The 18,153-nt window shown below is 37.6% G+C and overlaps 1 protein-coding gene and 1 long non-coding RNA gene across 3 annotated transcripts; one reads left to right on the top strand and one right to left on the bottom strand.

Annotated features, from left to right (window-relative positions):
• Positions 1-3,191: 3,191 nt before the first annotated feature.
• Positions 3,192-12,986, bottom strand: LOC104613008 (protein DETOXIFICATION 42-like). Of its 2 annotated transcripts, XM_010280685.3 has the most exons (13): positions 12,632-12,986; positions 12,210-12,331; positions 10,016-10,384; positions 9,636-9,829; positions 8,765-8,900; positions 8,434-8,530; positions 8,187-8,287; positions 5,638-5,801; positions 5,380-5,451; positions 5,176-5,292; positions 4,968-5,063; positions 4,748-4,869; positions 3,192-3,625 (listed from the first exon to the last, which is right to left on the bottom strand). In XM_010280685.3, the coding sequence occupies exons 1-13, from the start codon at positions 12,688-12,690 to the stop codon at positions 3,583-3,585; spliced, it is 1,692 nt and encodes a 563-aa protein (XP_010278987.1). In that variant the 5' UTR covers positions 12,691-12,986; the 3' UTR covers positions 3,192-3,582. The 2 variants fall into 2 exon arrangements, with proteins under 2 accessions (XP_010278987.1, XP_088755050.1); XM_088898924.1 differs by lacking the exons at positions 8,187-8,287; positions 8,434-8,530.
• Positions 12,987-14,399: 1,413 nt separating this feature from the next.
• On the top strand, positions 14,400-15,641 carry LOC148802784 (uncharacterized). The gene is made up of 3 exons (XR_016082063.1): positions 14,400-15,001; positions 15,115-15,169; positions 15,259-15,641. It is a non-coding gene; the product is annotated as an uncharacterized LOC148802784 (long non-coding RNA).
• Positions 15,642-18,153: the final 2,512 nt, after the last annotated feature.

Raw genomic sequence — 18,153 nt, 5'->3', positions numbered from 1 at the left:
ATTAAAGTATGATTCTGTCTTTCAGATATTTGATGATGTAGGCGGGGGAATCATTCTTGTTTGCTCCTCCATCTGTATGTGTTTCTTCAGAAATAATATTACCTTAATTTTTTTTTTTCAAAAAAGAATTGATGATGTATGATGGATATTGCATTTTCTACCAAAAAAACAAAGTTTGCTGGATGATGGTCAGAGAAAGCTTGAGAGACCCAGATTCAGATTTGAAAATGGAGGTTATCTCATTTGACAAAACCTTCCAAAAGGATATTGCACCGGATGGAACTGGATGGAAACCTAACCCTACCAAAACAGTTCTGAATTATTCAACATTATTATTGAAGGCAATAATTCTTAGATGATGGTGATGCTTCCTTAGAAACCCATGACTTTGGTCAAGTTTCATATTGCCCAAACTTCCTCTAAATTGGAAGCAACACCTCCTTGCGTCAAGAATTTGAGGTCAGAATTACTTTCTGTTTAAATATACATTATTATTGGCCTTTTAGGCCACTGAAATAGTCCTCCTCTTCCTCCAAGAAATATGCTTGTTAAAGGAGGAATGTTATCAGAGGAATTGTGCGGAGAATTTCATTTGCACAAGGCACTCAACCATCTGATCCTGTTGATTTCATGATGGGCGATAGGGGAATTGAAAAGACAATGCATTTGGAGGATATGGGTGTCTCCAGTGCCACACAAATTTACAGTTTCTTTGGTCTAAGACTCTAAACTATTGATGCTCTCCTATGGTTTTAACCTACTGCCTTTCTGCAACTGCACTGTTTGTTTCTTTGCGCCACTGAAGTCGGACTCAAGAAGGGGTCTGAAATTTTCACATCTGCACCTTTTATAGCAAAATATTTGTTGAGAGAGAGAGAGAGAGGAGAGAGAGTAGGCTCATCATTCCCAATTTACCCTAACTGTGGTTAGGGCAAAATAGCTACACTGGTATCATTTGAATATTTTTTTGGAAAAATTCCCAATTAGTACTTTGTACTTTGGGCTTATTGCCACTTTGGTCCCCAAACTTTAAAATGCGACAATTCAGTACCCGAACTTTCAAAAAGTGACAATCCAGTACCTACCATTAATTTACTGTTAACTAGCCGTTAAGAGGCATTTGAAAAAGACACAAATGCCCTTCAAATGTCATCTAATTTTCTTTATCAACCAGTCAAATATTGACAAAAAATTAACAGTCCGAAATCCTTGCTTCTTCCATTCAAGAAAGTTGGGGTCGCATTTGAGTGAGCATTCTGGTGACCCCAACTTTCTTGAATAGAATAAGCAAGGATTTGGGACTGTTAATTTTTTGTCAATATTTGGCTAGTTGATAAAGAAAATTAGATGACATTTGAAGGGCACTTGTGTCTTTTTCAAATGCCTCTTAACGGCTAATTAACAGTAAATTAACAGTAGGTACTGGATTGTCAATTCGGGTACTGAATTGTCGCATTTTAAAGTTTAGGGGACCAAAGTGGCATTAGACCCAAAGTACAAGGTACTAATCGGGAATTTTCCCTATTCTTTCCCATGGAACTTGAACAGTGGAAGTCATTTTATTACTTTTCCTCATACTTTTTTCTTAGTGTGGTAGTTGGGACCAGCCCATGACCAGATCTTCTGGCCTCCCCCAAGAGCCATTTCCTAGCCCAACAAGCATTTAGAACTGCAGTTATTTTTAGGGTTTTGGTGGCCAAAACGTATGGATGTAGAACTGGTTAGGGTTGGATTGTTGGGTTTATGATATTGGTTGTTAAGGTGTCAATGAGTCATGGTTTGGTAGTATAATCATATAATGCTACAAACAACCTTCCTCATTCTCTCTTTTCTTATGCTGTTCCTTTTTAGTGTATATCTGTCCTATTTATGGTGGCACATCAAATTGGTTTTCGTCATATCGTTACTACCTTTGAAATTGAAATGGTTGTTAGCATTGTGTTGTCACTCCAACTCTAGACAAAGCACACATAGAATTGATCATTTCCCTACCAAATCTTACATGGTGTTAATGCTCTTCCCTAAAGTTTGTTTAGTTGGTTGGAAAGAAAAGAACAAAATGAAAGTTATACTTACACAACACAAGACTGGTAGATAGATCTACCTTGTCATTATGGGTTAGTTATTGAATAAGGATTAGGGTTAATGTGCCCTTTAGTTGGGAGAGAAGCTAAGAATTTATTAGTGCTTTCACCATTTCAGTTACAAATGAGAGTTATCCATAACATACAAGATCCGTCAAATGGTAAAAGACCATTGATTTGGTCAAGAACTGTTTGACCCGGCCAATTTGACCACTGACCCATTCGACCCGGTCATCGAGTCGCAGGTTGCACACTCAATGTATGCAAACATCGAGTGTTGCACACTCAATGGAGGCCATAACTTTGCACTCCAATATACGATTGGGATGATTTTTTTTTGAGATCTATACATTCCAATGAGCCATAGGCACATTGCCCCGCTATTTTCGCAACAAAAAAAACCCTTTTTTGGCCTCAAATTATAATTTTTAATATTTTTTATAAATAAAAAGAATTAAAAAACATAAATTATATATATATATATATATATGACGTGGCACGGTATGAATCGTTTGACCTAGCCGGTCGAACCGGTGACCCACAACCCAGAGGTAAAAAGGGTTCGGCCTCTGGGTCGGTTTTTAAAACATTCCTTGGAAGATTCCCAGGTCGTTTAATGAGAGGCTCAACTAGAAAACTAGAACCCATTATTTACCAGTCTATCCTAAGGGCCAAACCCACTTCCAAACTTCTCTTGGTCTGGCACTTTGTTCCAGGCTTGAGATCAGCTCAAAGCTCTCAAACCCAAGTACTAAGCCAACCACCAACCTGACCTAAATCAGGCACAGGGCATCTTTATAGCTCTACACTGTAGTTCTTCCGTATTAATTAATGAAGTATCCAATGGTGGACCTGTTCGTTGGCTTTGGACATCCTCTTCCTTAATGAGGTGCCAAAATCCAGGTGAAAATAGAACCATATTTGATGGTTAAAGGGGAAAGATCTGTCATGTGGTCTTAACATTGGTTGGAAATTTGACTGCGTAGTCCATCAGACCAGCTGTTGAAGGGTCCAAAGAACTCAAATTTGGAAACTTGGAATCTGCTGGGATTGGAGTCTGGGAGGACTCAGCGATATATCTGGCCTAATTCCAATACCAGTTCCATGTACAGAAATGGATATATAGAATCTCTATGTAGGAAAGATAATAATATACAACAATACATTATAGATGTCACTTATGCCAAACAGATACAGACAAATTACAAAGAAAAGATATTCAAAAGGTGTGGCTCTGAATCCATGGAGTGTCAATTTCCTTCTCAGCATGCCCATCGCATACAGTTTGCTGATTTCGAATAATCCAAGCAACACTGAATTTCATATGCCAAACTTGATGCCAACATCAGGAGAGGAGAGCACCAATTTCCATAAAAAAACAAGGAATCAAGCAAACTGTACCCTTACAAAGCAAAATCATGTTTCTTTCTTTTCTTTCTTGCTTTTTCTTCATGCTAAGCCAAGAAGGATATATCACAACCATATAGTAGGGCAAAAATCAACGCCTTAGAAAGTGCCAAGGTCCAGTTCCAGTCCCTATCCTGCAAATGTAGGACAAAACAAGTGTAAGTCCTGGGTTTATATGGGAATTTTTCTGAAATTTACTCACTAATTTAAACCTCTAGTTCATGATTTCTAAAATTTCCAAGTTCAAGAAACACTTTTATGACTCTGCTTGCAGTGTAAATCTGAACCAGATAAGATTTTTGGTTCAGTTTTGCATACATGTGTTTGTAAATATCATTTTTACTCCTACCTAATGCAAAATTTGCACCTTTTGTCTCATCCGCACTCATTGGCTGTGCAAATTTTACATCCATAAAACTAATGCAAAATTTGCACCACCTTCCTTCTACCTTAATTATCTCTGTTATACTGTGGGGACCACATCAGTTTGCTTCCTACCTTAGCTAATCTTCCTAAGAAATAACCTTCCTCCGTTCTCTCTAAAATAACGTACAGGACTGCATCATTTTACTTACCATTCTATTTTTGACAAACAAATAAGGCAGGCAAATCTGAAGCAAAGCTAAACCAGGATTTACACTCAGCCAGTTTGCACTCCCTTGCTTTTATGCCAGTGCAAATGAAAATCACACTATAAAAACTATGTAGATTATGCCTTTTAGCATAGGACAACTTGGTTCCTACCTAAATAGACGCTAATCTTCCGGTGCCATCAAATGTCACTTCTTGTAAGGTCGTTATTGAGATCCGAGTTAATTGTTTCTGTGGACAACTCTTGGGCTTGAAGACACAATAATACTAGAGATCAAGAACCACCACAAGATGAGTCTTATGGCCCTTCTTGGTAGATTATTTGTGACATAAAATAGGCATAGACAGAAGAATTAATTATCTAATTATCTAAGTGGTGGGAAAAAGTGAGTCCTGTAAAAAATGGTGAAATCAGATGGTGTGTATTATGTTGACCTTAGATAGGGATGTGTTTTAAATGGAACCATCTAATAATGGATTCTGAATCTCTTGATCCTAGAAAACATGGGACACACAGCAAGTTATGGGGTCTAAGACACATCTATACTGCAATTAAGTTATAAATTTGAAAACCTCATTATGAGGTAAACAAGAACCAATACACGATTATAACTTTCCTTTTCCTTACAGTGAATTGTTTATAATATATGCACGAGGGAAATTACCTCAAAACTCCAGCAAGTGCTCTCAGAGTTATGTAGATGGTCAAACCAACCCAGATTCCAATAAAACCATGACTTGAAGATAGAAAAAATAAGCACAGGATACTTAATATAGCCACCACTACCTGAAGAAGGGAAAAGAAAACATTTACTCAAAACATAAGAATGACATATGGGTAAAGCAATCCTACTGATTCTTAAAGTTCAAACCCAACTAACTGACCATCGAGTAAGCAGAATATGCAAAATCTGATACTCCAAAGTTGATGCCATCAAAAACAAATGCTAATACATTAATGGGTTGAGTAGCTGCAACAAACTGATGGATGAAGGGATACTTTAGTTCTAGTATCATTTTGAGTGGCATAGTAACACTATATAGTAAAATAGTAATATTCTCTTCATTGTTTATAAACATAAGAAAGAGATACCGGGGTGCCTATAATTATGAGGTGAAGAACGCTTATGTCCTTTGTAAACAGTCTTGCTGCAAATGGCATGCCAATTCCAATACCAGAAAGAAGCACCAATCCTAGAACTAAACTCAGCTGCAAAATAGATCCAATAACAAAATTTAGCGTGGTTTGTAGCATTGCAAAAGTTGCTAAATATGATTTTGTCTAAAAGCAAAATACCTGCAACACCCGGGCTGTAGTGGCTGTTGCCTTGTTGTAATCCTTTCTAGCAATTGAACTTGCAAGTATTGCCTGAAACCATAGTTGTATAATATGGATAAGAACTGGAAAAAATAAAAGTAATTTTATATATGTATCTAAATAAGTTTATAGTAAGATTGAACTATTTCTAATTGATTGCTTTCAGGTTCATGAGATTCTTATGTTGAACTCTGACCACATCATAATTGTACCCAGTCAGAATGGTGCACTTCTTACCTGTCCACCAACTGCCAATCCATCAGCAAGAAGAGATGTGGCCAACCAAATCTGCAGACAGACCTGGAATGCAGCCATGGGTGTTGATCCATGACGTGCAGCTAGTGATGCAGCCAGGGTAACACAAAATGTTACAGATATTACCCTTACTAGCAATAGACCACCTGAATCCAGATGCATAAATTATTAAATATAAGTCAGAAACTACTAAAGCATTTCAAGCATATATTGGTACATGGGTTAAAAACTTGGAAAGCACATGAAACTAAAATAATAATCTTGCACAAGAAAGACAAAAAAAAAAAAAGAAAAGAAATAAAGGGATAGTCATCTTGGCTCAGTAGCAGTAAGACCAACAAGAAGGTGCATAAAAATACATCTAGTTACTTAGCAATTTAAACATCATAAGGTTTGTATGATGTTCATAGAATAGGATCAATAATGATAGAGGCTATCTTCAGGAAATTTGGCCATTATATGCCCAGTTCATTAATAATGTGTGTACACGTCATCTCTATCTGTTACTACTTAGCTTCACCTTAATGCTAAAGATTCTTCATGAATTAGGCATTTGGGTTGATTCATAGAAGATACATAGTCCTGAGATGCTGTTCCTTGGTTGGTTAGTTGTCATAGTTAATTTTGTCATAGGAAGATTGTTAATTTGTATGATTTCAACCTCACTAAGTTGTTTTAGGATAATACTTCTCAAATCTTAACAGCTTCGACTCTTAAACTGCACCTGATCATCTATTGTGATCCATATCTGATAAAACCCTTGTATTGTAGATCATAATGAAATAAAATAAGTCCTGGCATCTTCAGTCATGGTATACTCCTACACATGCATAATTTTTTACCACCCCCAAGTGAATTTCCATTCCTCAATATCACCAATTTGCTTTCTTCTTGGCTTATCAGATTGATAAGGTCATGGAAGGAAAGGAATCCAAGGGATGTGTTACATAGATTTTTTGTATATTAACTTTTAAGGGTGAATTGTGTACTCTTGGGGAGACAAAGGGGGTTTGGTTAGGCAAAGGCAAAAAATGTCCATCTTTGTATAGGGATATTCTGGGTCGAATTAGAAACTAGAAGGAGAATCTAGGACTGTAACAGGGGCCCATTAGGGTTATGATCGACTACATTAAACCTTGTATTGTGTGTGTATGCTTTCTCATTTTCATGGTTTTATTCACTCTTAGTACTCTGGAAGAGGGGAAAAAGGCTTAAAGCTATTCTCATTTCCCAAAAGGCTCTTATGAGGTGCATATTCTTGGATTTGTCACCATACCTAAAGGGGAGACCACGTCATTTTACCGAAACAGAATTCAAGGCTGAACCTGTCCTGGGAAGAGGGTATGGTGAAAGGAAGTAAAAGTTGGTCACTTTGGCATAAAAAGATTTGTTGAACAAATCCATGGGAATTAGTTAATAAGTGACTGCACATTCATGTAGCTTATGAGTATTTACTCTTGTTGTAAATGCACAAGCTTTGCAAGAGACTGAATATGGCCTTGCATTTGGCAAAGATGGATTCTTAGGGTGAAGCTTATTTGAGATGGATTGAATTGAATTTAGTGGGACACTCATCTATTACTAGACAGTAGGGCATTTATCTTCAGCTTGTGTGGGTCTTCTGAATCCGATGCATGAAATTCAATGTTTTTTTCTTTTATGAGTATCTATTTAAATTTTATTGATAATGTGAAAATTTGTACAAACCTGTGCAACACTGACTTCTTTTAATGTGGTTAGCCATGGTTAACCACCTATATAGTCTCAATTACAAATCCCCCCTTGGGGTATTCGACCCAAGAACATCTGATTACTTTTTGCTACTTTTCTGATGCATGAAGTTAGTGCTTCTAGTAAATAACAATTCATTGTCAATAGACAGTTGGGCAATGTGGATATTTACTCAAAATTGAGTTCAAGTGCAAAACATTTCTCAACTCAGTTACTTTTTCTCATATATGCAGGGTTATGAGGTAGTTATTTAGTAAATTTACAAGCTTGTTTCCTAAACTATAGATTGTCAGAACTGAAATACTATGCTTATGGTGTCTCAGTTTTTTCTTATTTTCTATAAAATTTACTTAATTTGTCAAACTTCTTAAAGATTTTGAGCTTCCCAATTAATGTTGGAAAGAATTACATAGGTCCATCCGTCCAACTATCCAACTATGCACATCTTCAGTTCAGAAGTTACATCCAATTAAGAGTTTCAGTTGAAAAATCAGCTGCAGGTACTGTTCATCTAAAGAATTCCCACTCTTCTCAACAAAATGCAAATAAAATTAAGGAAATTGTCTCCTTTTCCACCTAATAACAACTCAAAATTTGGGTTTCCTCTCATGACAAGGAGAACTTGGAAACAGCCTCTCTGTATATGCAGGGAGGCTGCGTACATCTGTCCCTCCCCAGACCCCACATTGGTGGGTGCCTCATGTACTGGGTTGCCCTTTGTCATGACAAGGAAAAATAAAATTCTAGATTGTATTATAGTTGGCATTTCAAAAAAGAAATGCACAGATTGAACCCATTACCACTTTTAAGGAACCTCCAAAATTGCAGGTCTTTTGCACTTGGAGGCAATAGGTCAACTTTTTGCAGTAATCTCCATAATAGTATCACTGAAATCAGGTACCTAAAAGGTCACAATACATTATATGAGACACCAATCAAAATACTTGTAAATTCTAGGATATCAAATCAGTGGCTAAGTATAAGATATCACATATCTATTAATTAGGAAACACTGATAATTTCAATTGGTACTCAGATACAACTTACTGTGAAATAACATGGGCAATAGCTGCACCACTGACGCCCATATGAAGAACAAATATAAATAATGGGTCTAAAATTATATTTGCAACATCTCCTGCCACTGAATTGGATAATAAAAACAATATGAGCTATGGTTAGATGCAATACACTTGAAACCCACCTAAGAAAGCTGAAAGAGTAAAAAGTAACATTAAAACTTGTTTTGTCTTGAAATATTATGAGTCCACACACAGAGGCATGCTATCATGCAACTTCATATGAACGGGCAAACTTGCATGTAATTACTTTTTAGAATTAAAATGAAAGAAACAAAATGAGTATAAAGGATTTTCACCAGTTGCATATAGAGGAGTTTTTGTATCTTTAATTCCACGGAAGACTCCTTGCATGGCCAAAGAGAGAAGAACCGCTGGAGCACCAAGCGATCTCAATGTCAAGTACTGTCTTGCTGGCTTTAGCATAGGGGAGTCCTATTATAACAGATGTCCCAGATGTTATTTAGCATTTTGCAATAACTCAGATATTTAACAACCATGCCAAAATAGGAGCTAGGTTGTTTTCTAGTAAAAAAAATCACCAGATAATGCTTTGGTTTAGACAATTCTACAATTACAGAAATATAAGAAATCAGATGCTTTACCTTCCAAATTTGGAACACTTGCAAACAGTTACAAAATGATTTTAAGTATTAATTGTGTTCCAATATTGCACATGACAGAGGAAAGTTAATGATAATAATCAACAATGAAGATCAGAGTATGATGAATGCTGGAGTTGCTTTAGGGTTGAAAACAGAACTGACATCTTAGGTTGCTGGGGATATTACTGGGTTCATAGCTGGCATTAATGCTCTAGCCTGTATAAATTCTCCCCAAACCAAGAAAGCTACAACTACAAAACTCTAGCTGGAATTAGTTGGACAATCAGAAAAACTGGATTGTTTGGTAGGAATCACGGATGGGGCATTTCCTAATGCTATCCTGGTTGAAGGGATTCTCAGGATAAGGTAGTATACTGTTATACTGATATCCACCACTCCAGCAATAAAATTGAAATGGCCATGGTGAAAGTTATACTTATTTGAGTACTAATCATATTAGACCAAAATGAGGAGCAAAAAATATATAATCTTAATTCTTGAATGCACAAAAGATGAAGATAAGTTATAAATTAGACTCTCTGTCATTCCAAATAAAGACACTTACAGAGTGAACACCCATGAATTTCAATAGTGGCTTTGCTGTAAGAATAAGGAATATGGTTTGGAAAAGGCCAAGCACCCCGCCAACAATCAATGCCGTGGATGCTGATGCAATATTCTTTCTCTTGCCCGCACATTTGAGCATAGTTGAACTTCCTCCAGTAATGGATGGTGGGTTGTACCCACTTGTATCAGAATCTGATTGTAGAGAATTTAGAAAACTTGAGTTACTTGGTGATCGAATTACTCAGGATGGTACATATAAATTGACAATTTCAAGTGTGTCGGAATATAAAACTCTTAAATAAAGTGAATGGAGCAATCTACAGGCTGAAGTCTTGTTTCCCACTAGCCCTTCAAACAATAAACAGAAAATCAACTTACCAAACTGCACATCTTTTGTATGGCTGTTGATGGGTAAATCCTTGTCCAAGTTCTCACTTTTTTCTTCAGAGTTCACTGCTCCACCAGTATCTTCATTGCTCAAGTGACTATCTTCAGTTGAGGTTTCAAAGCCCTCTTCCTGTTCTTCAGTGTTCGATGTACTTTCAGAAGGTGTAATGCTCAATTGGCAGCATTTAGAAAGACCCTTTTCCAAATCTTTACTTTCGTCTTCATCAATTGCCACTGTTTTGATAGCATCTTCTTCCGCGACAAAAGAAGTAGTGATGTTGACAACTGGATATATTGTAATCTTTGATACCTGGTTAAACAAAGCAATTGAAACCCCGACAGCAGCGATCTGCACTGTACCTGTAATTTAAAGGCCAAAACAGAAAGAGTGTTACAGCTTAACGATGGATAGCTTTCCAAAAAGGAATTCATGTGACAAGTTTCCACTTTCCAGTTCCACTACTAAATGGGCCAAAACAGAGCCTCGATGCTGTGATAGGATCATATTCATAAGATATATTGCTCTCTTCTATTCCAAGTTTCCAAATGGGTTTGTTAAATGTTTCTGAGACGTATTTATTAAGAAAAACTGTAATATTTCAATTTTTTGTGGTTAATACTTCAATTAAACAGACGTACCCATGTCCAATGATCATGGGATGGGCCTAGATCGAATTGGGATCTCTTCCCAATAAAACATTCCAACTAACTATTAACATGATCCTATTCCAACTCCCTACTAACATGACTCAGCAACTAGAACTGTAAAATTGGTTGTGCCTCCCTTTTTGTGGGCTAAGCTTAGGTCAGATCAGACCGTGAATCGGATGAAAGTTATTTATTTAAAAAAATAAAAAAATTAAAATTTTTATTTTATATGAATTTTGATGTATACAATTATTTATATATACAATAATTAAATAAAATAGTATAATAAAATTGAAAATAATTATTTATTTTATTAATATACTATATATATGGGGCTCATGTGCTGGCATGACCCATAAACCATCATGCCAGTCTAGGCCGCAGGCGGCACAGCCCGATTTACATCTTTAATGGCACCAGACATCTCACCATAAAATTAAGACCTACCATAAAAGTGGGATCTGCCAGTATGGTATATGCAATGTCAAATTATATTGGTAGGGGGTTGGAACGTATTTTGCTGGCAGGTGATGTGGACTCACCTAGATTGGGCTCCGCATGATGGCACTAAGGCTGTAAATAAGTTGTATCAGATTCAATTCGAAACTCATTCAGTTTGAGCCAGATTTGGATATCACCCTTCATCCTATGAAATTGGGTCGAATTGGAAGAATCGGTTCATTTAATTAAGAGATCAAATTCGAATATATCTTTGATCCAATAATTATAAAATATTATATATGATATATTTTATATAATTATATATAGTATATTATTTATATTATATCATTAAGTTTTTTAATTGTATCTAATTGAATACCTAATAAAATATTCAAATTTGCATTTGAGTCATAATTTTGAAAATTCGATGGATTCTTATACTCTTTATCGAATCCAATTTGATCAATTTGCAGCCCTAGGTAGCACCTATGTTAAGACTTAAGAGACATAGTTCGGGCTTGGGCCTGGCCTGCCCCTCAGGCATGAAATATAGGTCCAAGCCCGACAGGGCTCCAGCTAGGTCGGGTTGTGCTTGCTGCAGGCTTACAAGTTACAAACCATTGAAACATGTATGTGTGTTCCCGCTGCAGACTGGGCCATCAAGTATTGGACCGAATTTAACCAGCAAATTCCCTGGTCCTGGTGCAAGTCCACGTTTGGGTTTACACTGGATACAAAATCTAGGCCCAAACCCAGAAATTTGTGAAAATCTGGGCCACACACACCAGAATGCCATAAGTTCTGTTTGGTGAAAACCTGGAAAGCCAATCACTATGTTCTAGACACGTTAAATGCGACTAAAATAGGAAGCTACTCCAGGTAGCTTCTCCGAAACAAAAACATGGGTGCTCAACCACAGCTGAATCAACACAATTCACCTCTAACACAGAAGCCCTCCCAAACGGGCTCTAATTTTGTTGATTTTTTATGGGTGATGGTGCAACTGTTTGATGAAATTAAAATTGGAAGCAGAAGTCAGCAGAAAGACATAAAATTGAAATGAAAAGATATATGTATGTATGTATAGACATAATACCCAAACGGCCAATGAATACAGTATCAATAAGAGAAGCAATAGGGTCGGCAGCCAAAGCCAATGCTGCAGGGATTGCAATCCGTGCTATCTCCATGCCAAGCTCATCCTTCTTGAACACAAGCCTGCATGCCATTGATAATAAATTAGCTATTGCAAGTTAATTCTAATCGGGGCTCGGATCTGCTACCCACAAACTGTTCTCACATCTCTCCTACAGTGAGAATATTTCCTTTGTCATTCATGGAGAAATGTCCCAATACTCTGTGGGAATAACTTGTGAGTAGCAGATCCCGGGTGTACTAATTGCTAGGCCTCCTTATTAAAATAATAAAAGCACAGTGGGTAGTGCAGTCTCCACTGACTCACTCATTATCTCAAACACCTAGCAGCTCAGCTAGATTTTCAAGCAAAAGTAACTTTACCTTGCATCCTTGAAGAAAATGCAAATGGGCATCTTTGGTTTGTTTGTGCAATTCTCCATATTTTCAGCCTTTTCTTTGTCACTTCACTTCAGTTCTCTGTGAAATCAAGCAACACCGAAATCTGCCTGGCTTATTGCTTTGAAACTTCCTCAAGTATATAGAATATATAGAGCAGACCTTGATCAGCTGAATGGGTAATCTAGAACAGACAAGATGGGGTGATAATGCCACAGATGATGAGCAGACAAATAACAGAGAGAACTGATCTATGAAACCTTTCAGAGGCAGCAGAGAGCAAAGAAAGAAAACAACAAAGAAGGATACAGTGGAGGGCTGCTTAGCATCCAACTTGTCTGGGTTCAATTAATGTAAGAGTCCAATTCATTAATAACCTCCCTCAGTTCTTGAAACCACCAGACCCATCAGATCACACACACCCAATTCATGGTTCGAAATTCGAACATACCCACTTATCAAAAAGGTATCAACCCACCACTATCCCCCAGCCATCAGATTTTCTGAGATCAAACCACCCTGCACAACAATCAAAAAGATTTTTTTTTTTTTTTTTTCCTTTTGGCAACAATAAAAAAATGAACCACCTTCACCCACCTTTATCTGCATGAGAGAATAACAAAGATGGGGCTACACCCGTTGGAGTAGCCCAGGGCTATAACAGTAAATTACGGCCCTCGATGTATTCCTGTCCCTTACAGGCGCCCCACAGTTCATCCCTCCCATGAATTAGGAATATCTCCCCATGACATATATGAGAGATGTTTCCAATGCACGATGGGATGAACAGGAGTTCATCAGAACTCTGGCCCACGTTGGATTCGATGAAGTGAGATAAGGTGGGACCTTTATCTGCATGAGAGAATAACAAAGATAGGGCTAGGCCCGTTGGAGTAGCCCAGGTCTAAAACAGTGAATCACAGCCTTTGATGTATTCCTGTCCCCCACAGGCCCCCCACAGCCCATCTCTCCTATGAATTAGGAACATCTCCCCATGGCATGCATGAGAGATGTTCCCAATGCACGATGAGATGAACTGTAGGGCACGTTCTATGGGGAGTTAATCAGAACTCTGGCCCACTTTGGATTGGATGAAGTGAGATAAGATGGGACCATACAAATTCATCCAAAGTCATAATTTCATGGGCGTAGGAAGCTTATCAGAAAGCTATTAATATGATATATATCTGCTGATATGGATTAATACGTATCAATACTTTGAATCTTGGTCCTGACCATACATCCGAGATTATTTATGAGGAGATGTTTCTAATATACAATGGGATGTGGCTGTGCGGCCGGTACGAGAAGCATTCTGTTCTTTAGGAAGTATTCTTTGCAGTTATATTTCACCGTATACTAAAAAACATCTCCCCATAAATAATAAATATTAAATACAAATACGAAAAATGTTCCTCCTAGTGTGCAATCAAAATATGCTGTGAGGTGAATGTGAGGAGCAGATCCGAACACTTAAGATGAAGAATGCATCAAATACTGATTTTACGGTTTTAGCCCGGTGCTACTCCTCGTGTCCTAGCTAATTTCTCCTACCCTGATAATAGCATTAGGGACACCGGAAATAACTACCTTTCCGTTATTAAAGTAATTGGTTGTTAAAAGTCTCCAGCTCGATCCAGTTCATGGTTTAATTAACGAGTATAAAAGTATTAGAAAAACACCGACATGATTCAGCTCTCGACCCCCAGAAGAACGGGAAGGAATTAAGAAAAAACAACGAGAAAGGAAATGACAGAGGAGACGTGTAGGATATTACGTGGTTTCACAGAAAAGAATGTAAAGATTTGCAGATGAACCTGTGGGAGGAAATCGCCGGGCTAGATGTAACTGGATCTCGACTCTCGAGCTGTCACCAACCAAAGGCACGAATTCAAATGCAAGAAGACGAAGCGAAGCGAAGTTGCACTTCTTTTGACGTCTCTGCAGTACGGTATCCTAAACACAGATCTATCTCATGAAAGCTCCACGTGCCCAGAAATGTCGACCTCAGGCTCAGAGGTGAAGATTGATGGAAGCCTCACCTCTCCAATATCTTGGAAGAAGCTGCAGGCCTACATCGATCTTTCAGAGTTTCAGTGGGTGTAGTCTCTCTCAGTACCGTCTCTATGGGAAAGCGGGCAAGTCGGTGCAGAAAGATTTATGAGCAGCTTATAAGCTTTATTGGTCAAGCTCGTTGCTTTCCCTTTTTAACTATTTATAGGTAGATTACAAAAGAGCAGAGGGTTCGATCCATTCGAGATAGATAATTGGAACGATTGAGTTTTAATTAAACCCGATCACCTAACAAAGATAAGGTCAGGCAGCAAAGGACACAGAGAAGCTGCTCCACTGCTGGTAGTGTTTCTGATCTGAGATCTCTTATGTCGACCCATCATTATCTTTGATTTGAGATCTCACAGACATGCAGAGTTATTGAATAATAACGGTAATGGGTGTCTCTTTTTCAGCAATTTTTAGTCATGGATCAGTGCAAAGAAGGAACAAGAAATCATCACTTGAAAGGTAATATTATATGCACTTGCATTCTTTACATGGACTAATTGCCCTCTCCAGCTTTAAATAAGCTTACCCAATTGCCTTTATTTATGAAGGGAGAGAAGGTGCAACAGAAGCAGAAAGCTACACTTAGTATAACAGAATGCCCACTAAAGAGAGGCCCCCTACATGGGTGGGAACTAAGTTGGCGTGAGAGATTCTTATATAGACCAATTGCAAAGTGGGTGTTTATGGCTTATCATCAAGTAAAAAAGGAGGAATTGTATTTGTGGGTGTTGAGTAGATCCCAAGCTCATATCATATATTCCCCTTGTTAATTCAGTTGTTTAATTCAAATGGGTCCATAAAATGGATAGATGGGCATACTTAAATAATTCCAACCCATTTGAATCACATCATATGGAATGATGATGGAAACAAGGATTATTCCTATATATGTTTTGCTCTCACCTTTTTGAGTCTAAACAAGTTGCTTATAATTTTTATTACGGTGCAATTCTGTTTTTTTTTTTCTATGTGTTTGATTCCGTGGGCATCTATAGATAGGCCGTACTGTACGTTTTTTGTTTTTGTTGTTTGGTTGAGCTTTACTTTAAATATTTTTTATTCTCCACTTCAAATTAATGCCCATTAGAATGTGTCACATCAGTATTTGGTTTTAAGAAACGCTGGGGCGTTGGGAAAAACAAGAATTTGACGTTTCCCCAAATGCCCCATGTACAAAAATCAAAACATTTCAATTTTTGTTTTATTTTGCTTCATCTGTAATAAACGCCAATACCTATATGACACTAATGTAAAGGTATTTTTCAATAAACGCCCACAGAACCAAATACAGTATTTATCTTTCTCTTAAATTCGATTTCATTGCAATCAGGGCAAGAGAGAGATGCAGAAATAAGTATGAATTCCTCTTCTTCTTAGGGCAAGAGAGAGATGCGGAAATAAGTATGAATTCCTCTTCTTCTTATAGGTGCAATGCAAAAAATGAGGAGAGACAAGTGGAGGAGTTAAGCGTGCATGCATGGACAAATTAAACAAATTAAGGTTGCTATCAAAGAAAAGGTAATTGATGAATAAATAATGTGGGTGGTTTCTGCATCTGGGTGCGCTTCATTTTTCTAAGGGATTGTGATATGGGTTCTCATTGGGTGGAAAGTTTAGGTTAGATTGCAACTTTTGGGTTTATAGGTTCAGTGTATATGGTTGCATTATTTATATCGTTTATTGGTGTAATGGGGTTACAGTATGACTATAGAGAAATCGAATAATCAATCAATGTTTGGTACTATAAATCTTGATTAAATTGTTACCAGAAAGAAGAATAACGCCAAGGCATCCGTGGCTGCATCTGCTAAAACCCAATCAAGAAAAGATGCATCAGTATGAGATGATGACAATGACTTCGTAGCCCATTGTACACATCTTGTTTGTAGTACATAGCAGATGGTAGTGTCTATAAGTGCCTTGAAGTTGTGATCATTGCGTAAAGGTGCAGTGGTTTGTGGGAATCGCCAAAGTATGATTTCAATTTAAATTCATTGCACACTAAACCCTAATAAATCAGTTACAATTACAAACCCCAATTTTATATAATTAAAAACAGAAAAAGTTTGTTTGTTTGTATTCTCTCTATCATGTTTATGGAAATCAAAATAGATAAACAATTAAATAAATAAGGAAAAGAAAATTTGTGGCGTCTGCTTTGTATGAACGAACGTACAAAAACAAAAGAAAGATATGTATAAAAAAAAACTCACTTGATATATAGTTAATAAATCTTTCCTCACAATGATAAAAATCAATAAAAAGTTGGTTGTCTAAAGACATAGTGGTCACCATTGCTAATTTTAGGGATGGCAATGTTGAGCCCAACCCATTTGACCCACACAACCAATCCACTTAAAAACCTATCTATTGACGTTGGAATTAAACACAAAGGTGGAGATGGAAAGTTATTGGAGTAGGCTATTAAGAGATATTAGAGGCCTTGGGGTGATACCCCAATTGAGCGTGGGTTCCGTCAGTTAAGTCAAGTCAGTAACTTCAAGGGAAGAAAAGATGAGCTGGAGAGCTTACTTAGATGTGGTGAGATGTGTGTCGAGATGTCTAGCATGTCTTGTGCATAGTAACGTAATGCAGTGTTATGTTGTGTGTCTAAACGAATGAGGGGCTCAGCTATTTATAAGAGAGGGGCTTCATCCAAGAATTGGCATATCACTCACACATAGTTGGAGCTCAATCCACTAGTTACGCCCTTGGTTGATACATTGTGTGCACGTTGTGTACACGTAGCATGCACGTGGTAGGCAATGGGCTTTCATGGAATGATCTGGCATAATTGATGTTCTAATCGGCTTGGCCATGTGTTGTTTGTGCATGTTATGAGTTGCTACCAAGTTAGCTTGACCAAGTCAGGTCAACTTGTCTATGTCAACATGCTCTAGGTGAGCTTGGTCAATTAACAAGTTTGCCCCCAACCTATTGCCACTTGGTGGTTTTTGACTGGTGGTCAGTTTTGCCTCCCAAATGCATGTCATTATGGGTCGAGTGACCCACTAGGGTCAAGGGAAAGGGGTCAAAGTGGAGTTGGATCGAGGGTACCCATTGGATCATAAAGAGTTAGGGTTAGTTGGGTTAAGGGAGGGCCAAAGCTTGTCTCAGCCTCAGAATCTTGGTTTTCTCATCTTTGTTCCATTTGTTGCCATTGAAGTTCAAACTTTTTCTCAATCTCAGAGTTGCCACTAAGGGAGGGTCAAAATCTTCTCTCAGCCTCATAGTCTCTCATCTCTCATCTCAGAGTCTTGTTGGGTTGAGGAAGGGTTAAAAGTTGTTAAAGTTTCAAAATTTTCTCTATTAATTCCACCATTAAAGCCATCTCTTAGCCCTCTATTCTTCTAGTCTCCAACTCTAAAGGCAACATTACATAAAATCTCTACCATATGCTTTGTTTATCTATTATCTCATCAATAGATCTCCTCTCTTTCATT

Source organism: Nelumbo nucifera, chromosome 2 (assembly GCF_055504915.1).
Source record: "Nelumbo nucifera cultivar China Antique chromosome 2, China Antique-T2T, whole genome shotgun sequence".
Taxonomy (NCBI): domain Eukaryota; kingdom Viridiplantae; phylum Streptophyta; class Magnoliopsida; order Proteales; family Nelumbonaceae; genus Nelumbo; species Nelumbo nucifera.
This window is presented reverse-complemented; position numbering and strand designations above follow the sequence as displayed.

What these genes read in the sequence shown, in the direction of transcription:
- LOC104613008 (XM_010280685.3), bottom strand. Translation starts at nt 12,690, where the DNA reads ATGGAGAATTGCACAAACAAACCAAAGATGCCCATTTGCATTTTCTTC. An exon ending in TGTATTCATTGGCCGTTTGG is followed by an intron (nt 10,385 to 12,209) that starts GTATTATGTCTA and finishes TTTAAATTACAG; the next exon opens with GTACAGTGCAGATCGCTGCT. An exon ending in AATTCATGGGTGTTCACTCT is followed by an intron (nt 8,901 to 9,635) that starts GTAAGTGTCTTT and finishes CTGTTATAATAG; the next exon opens with GACTCCCCTATGCTAAAGCC.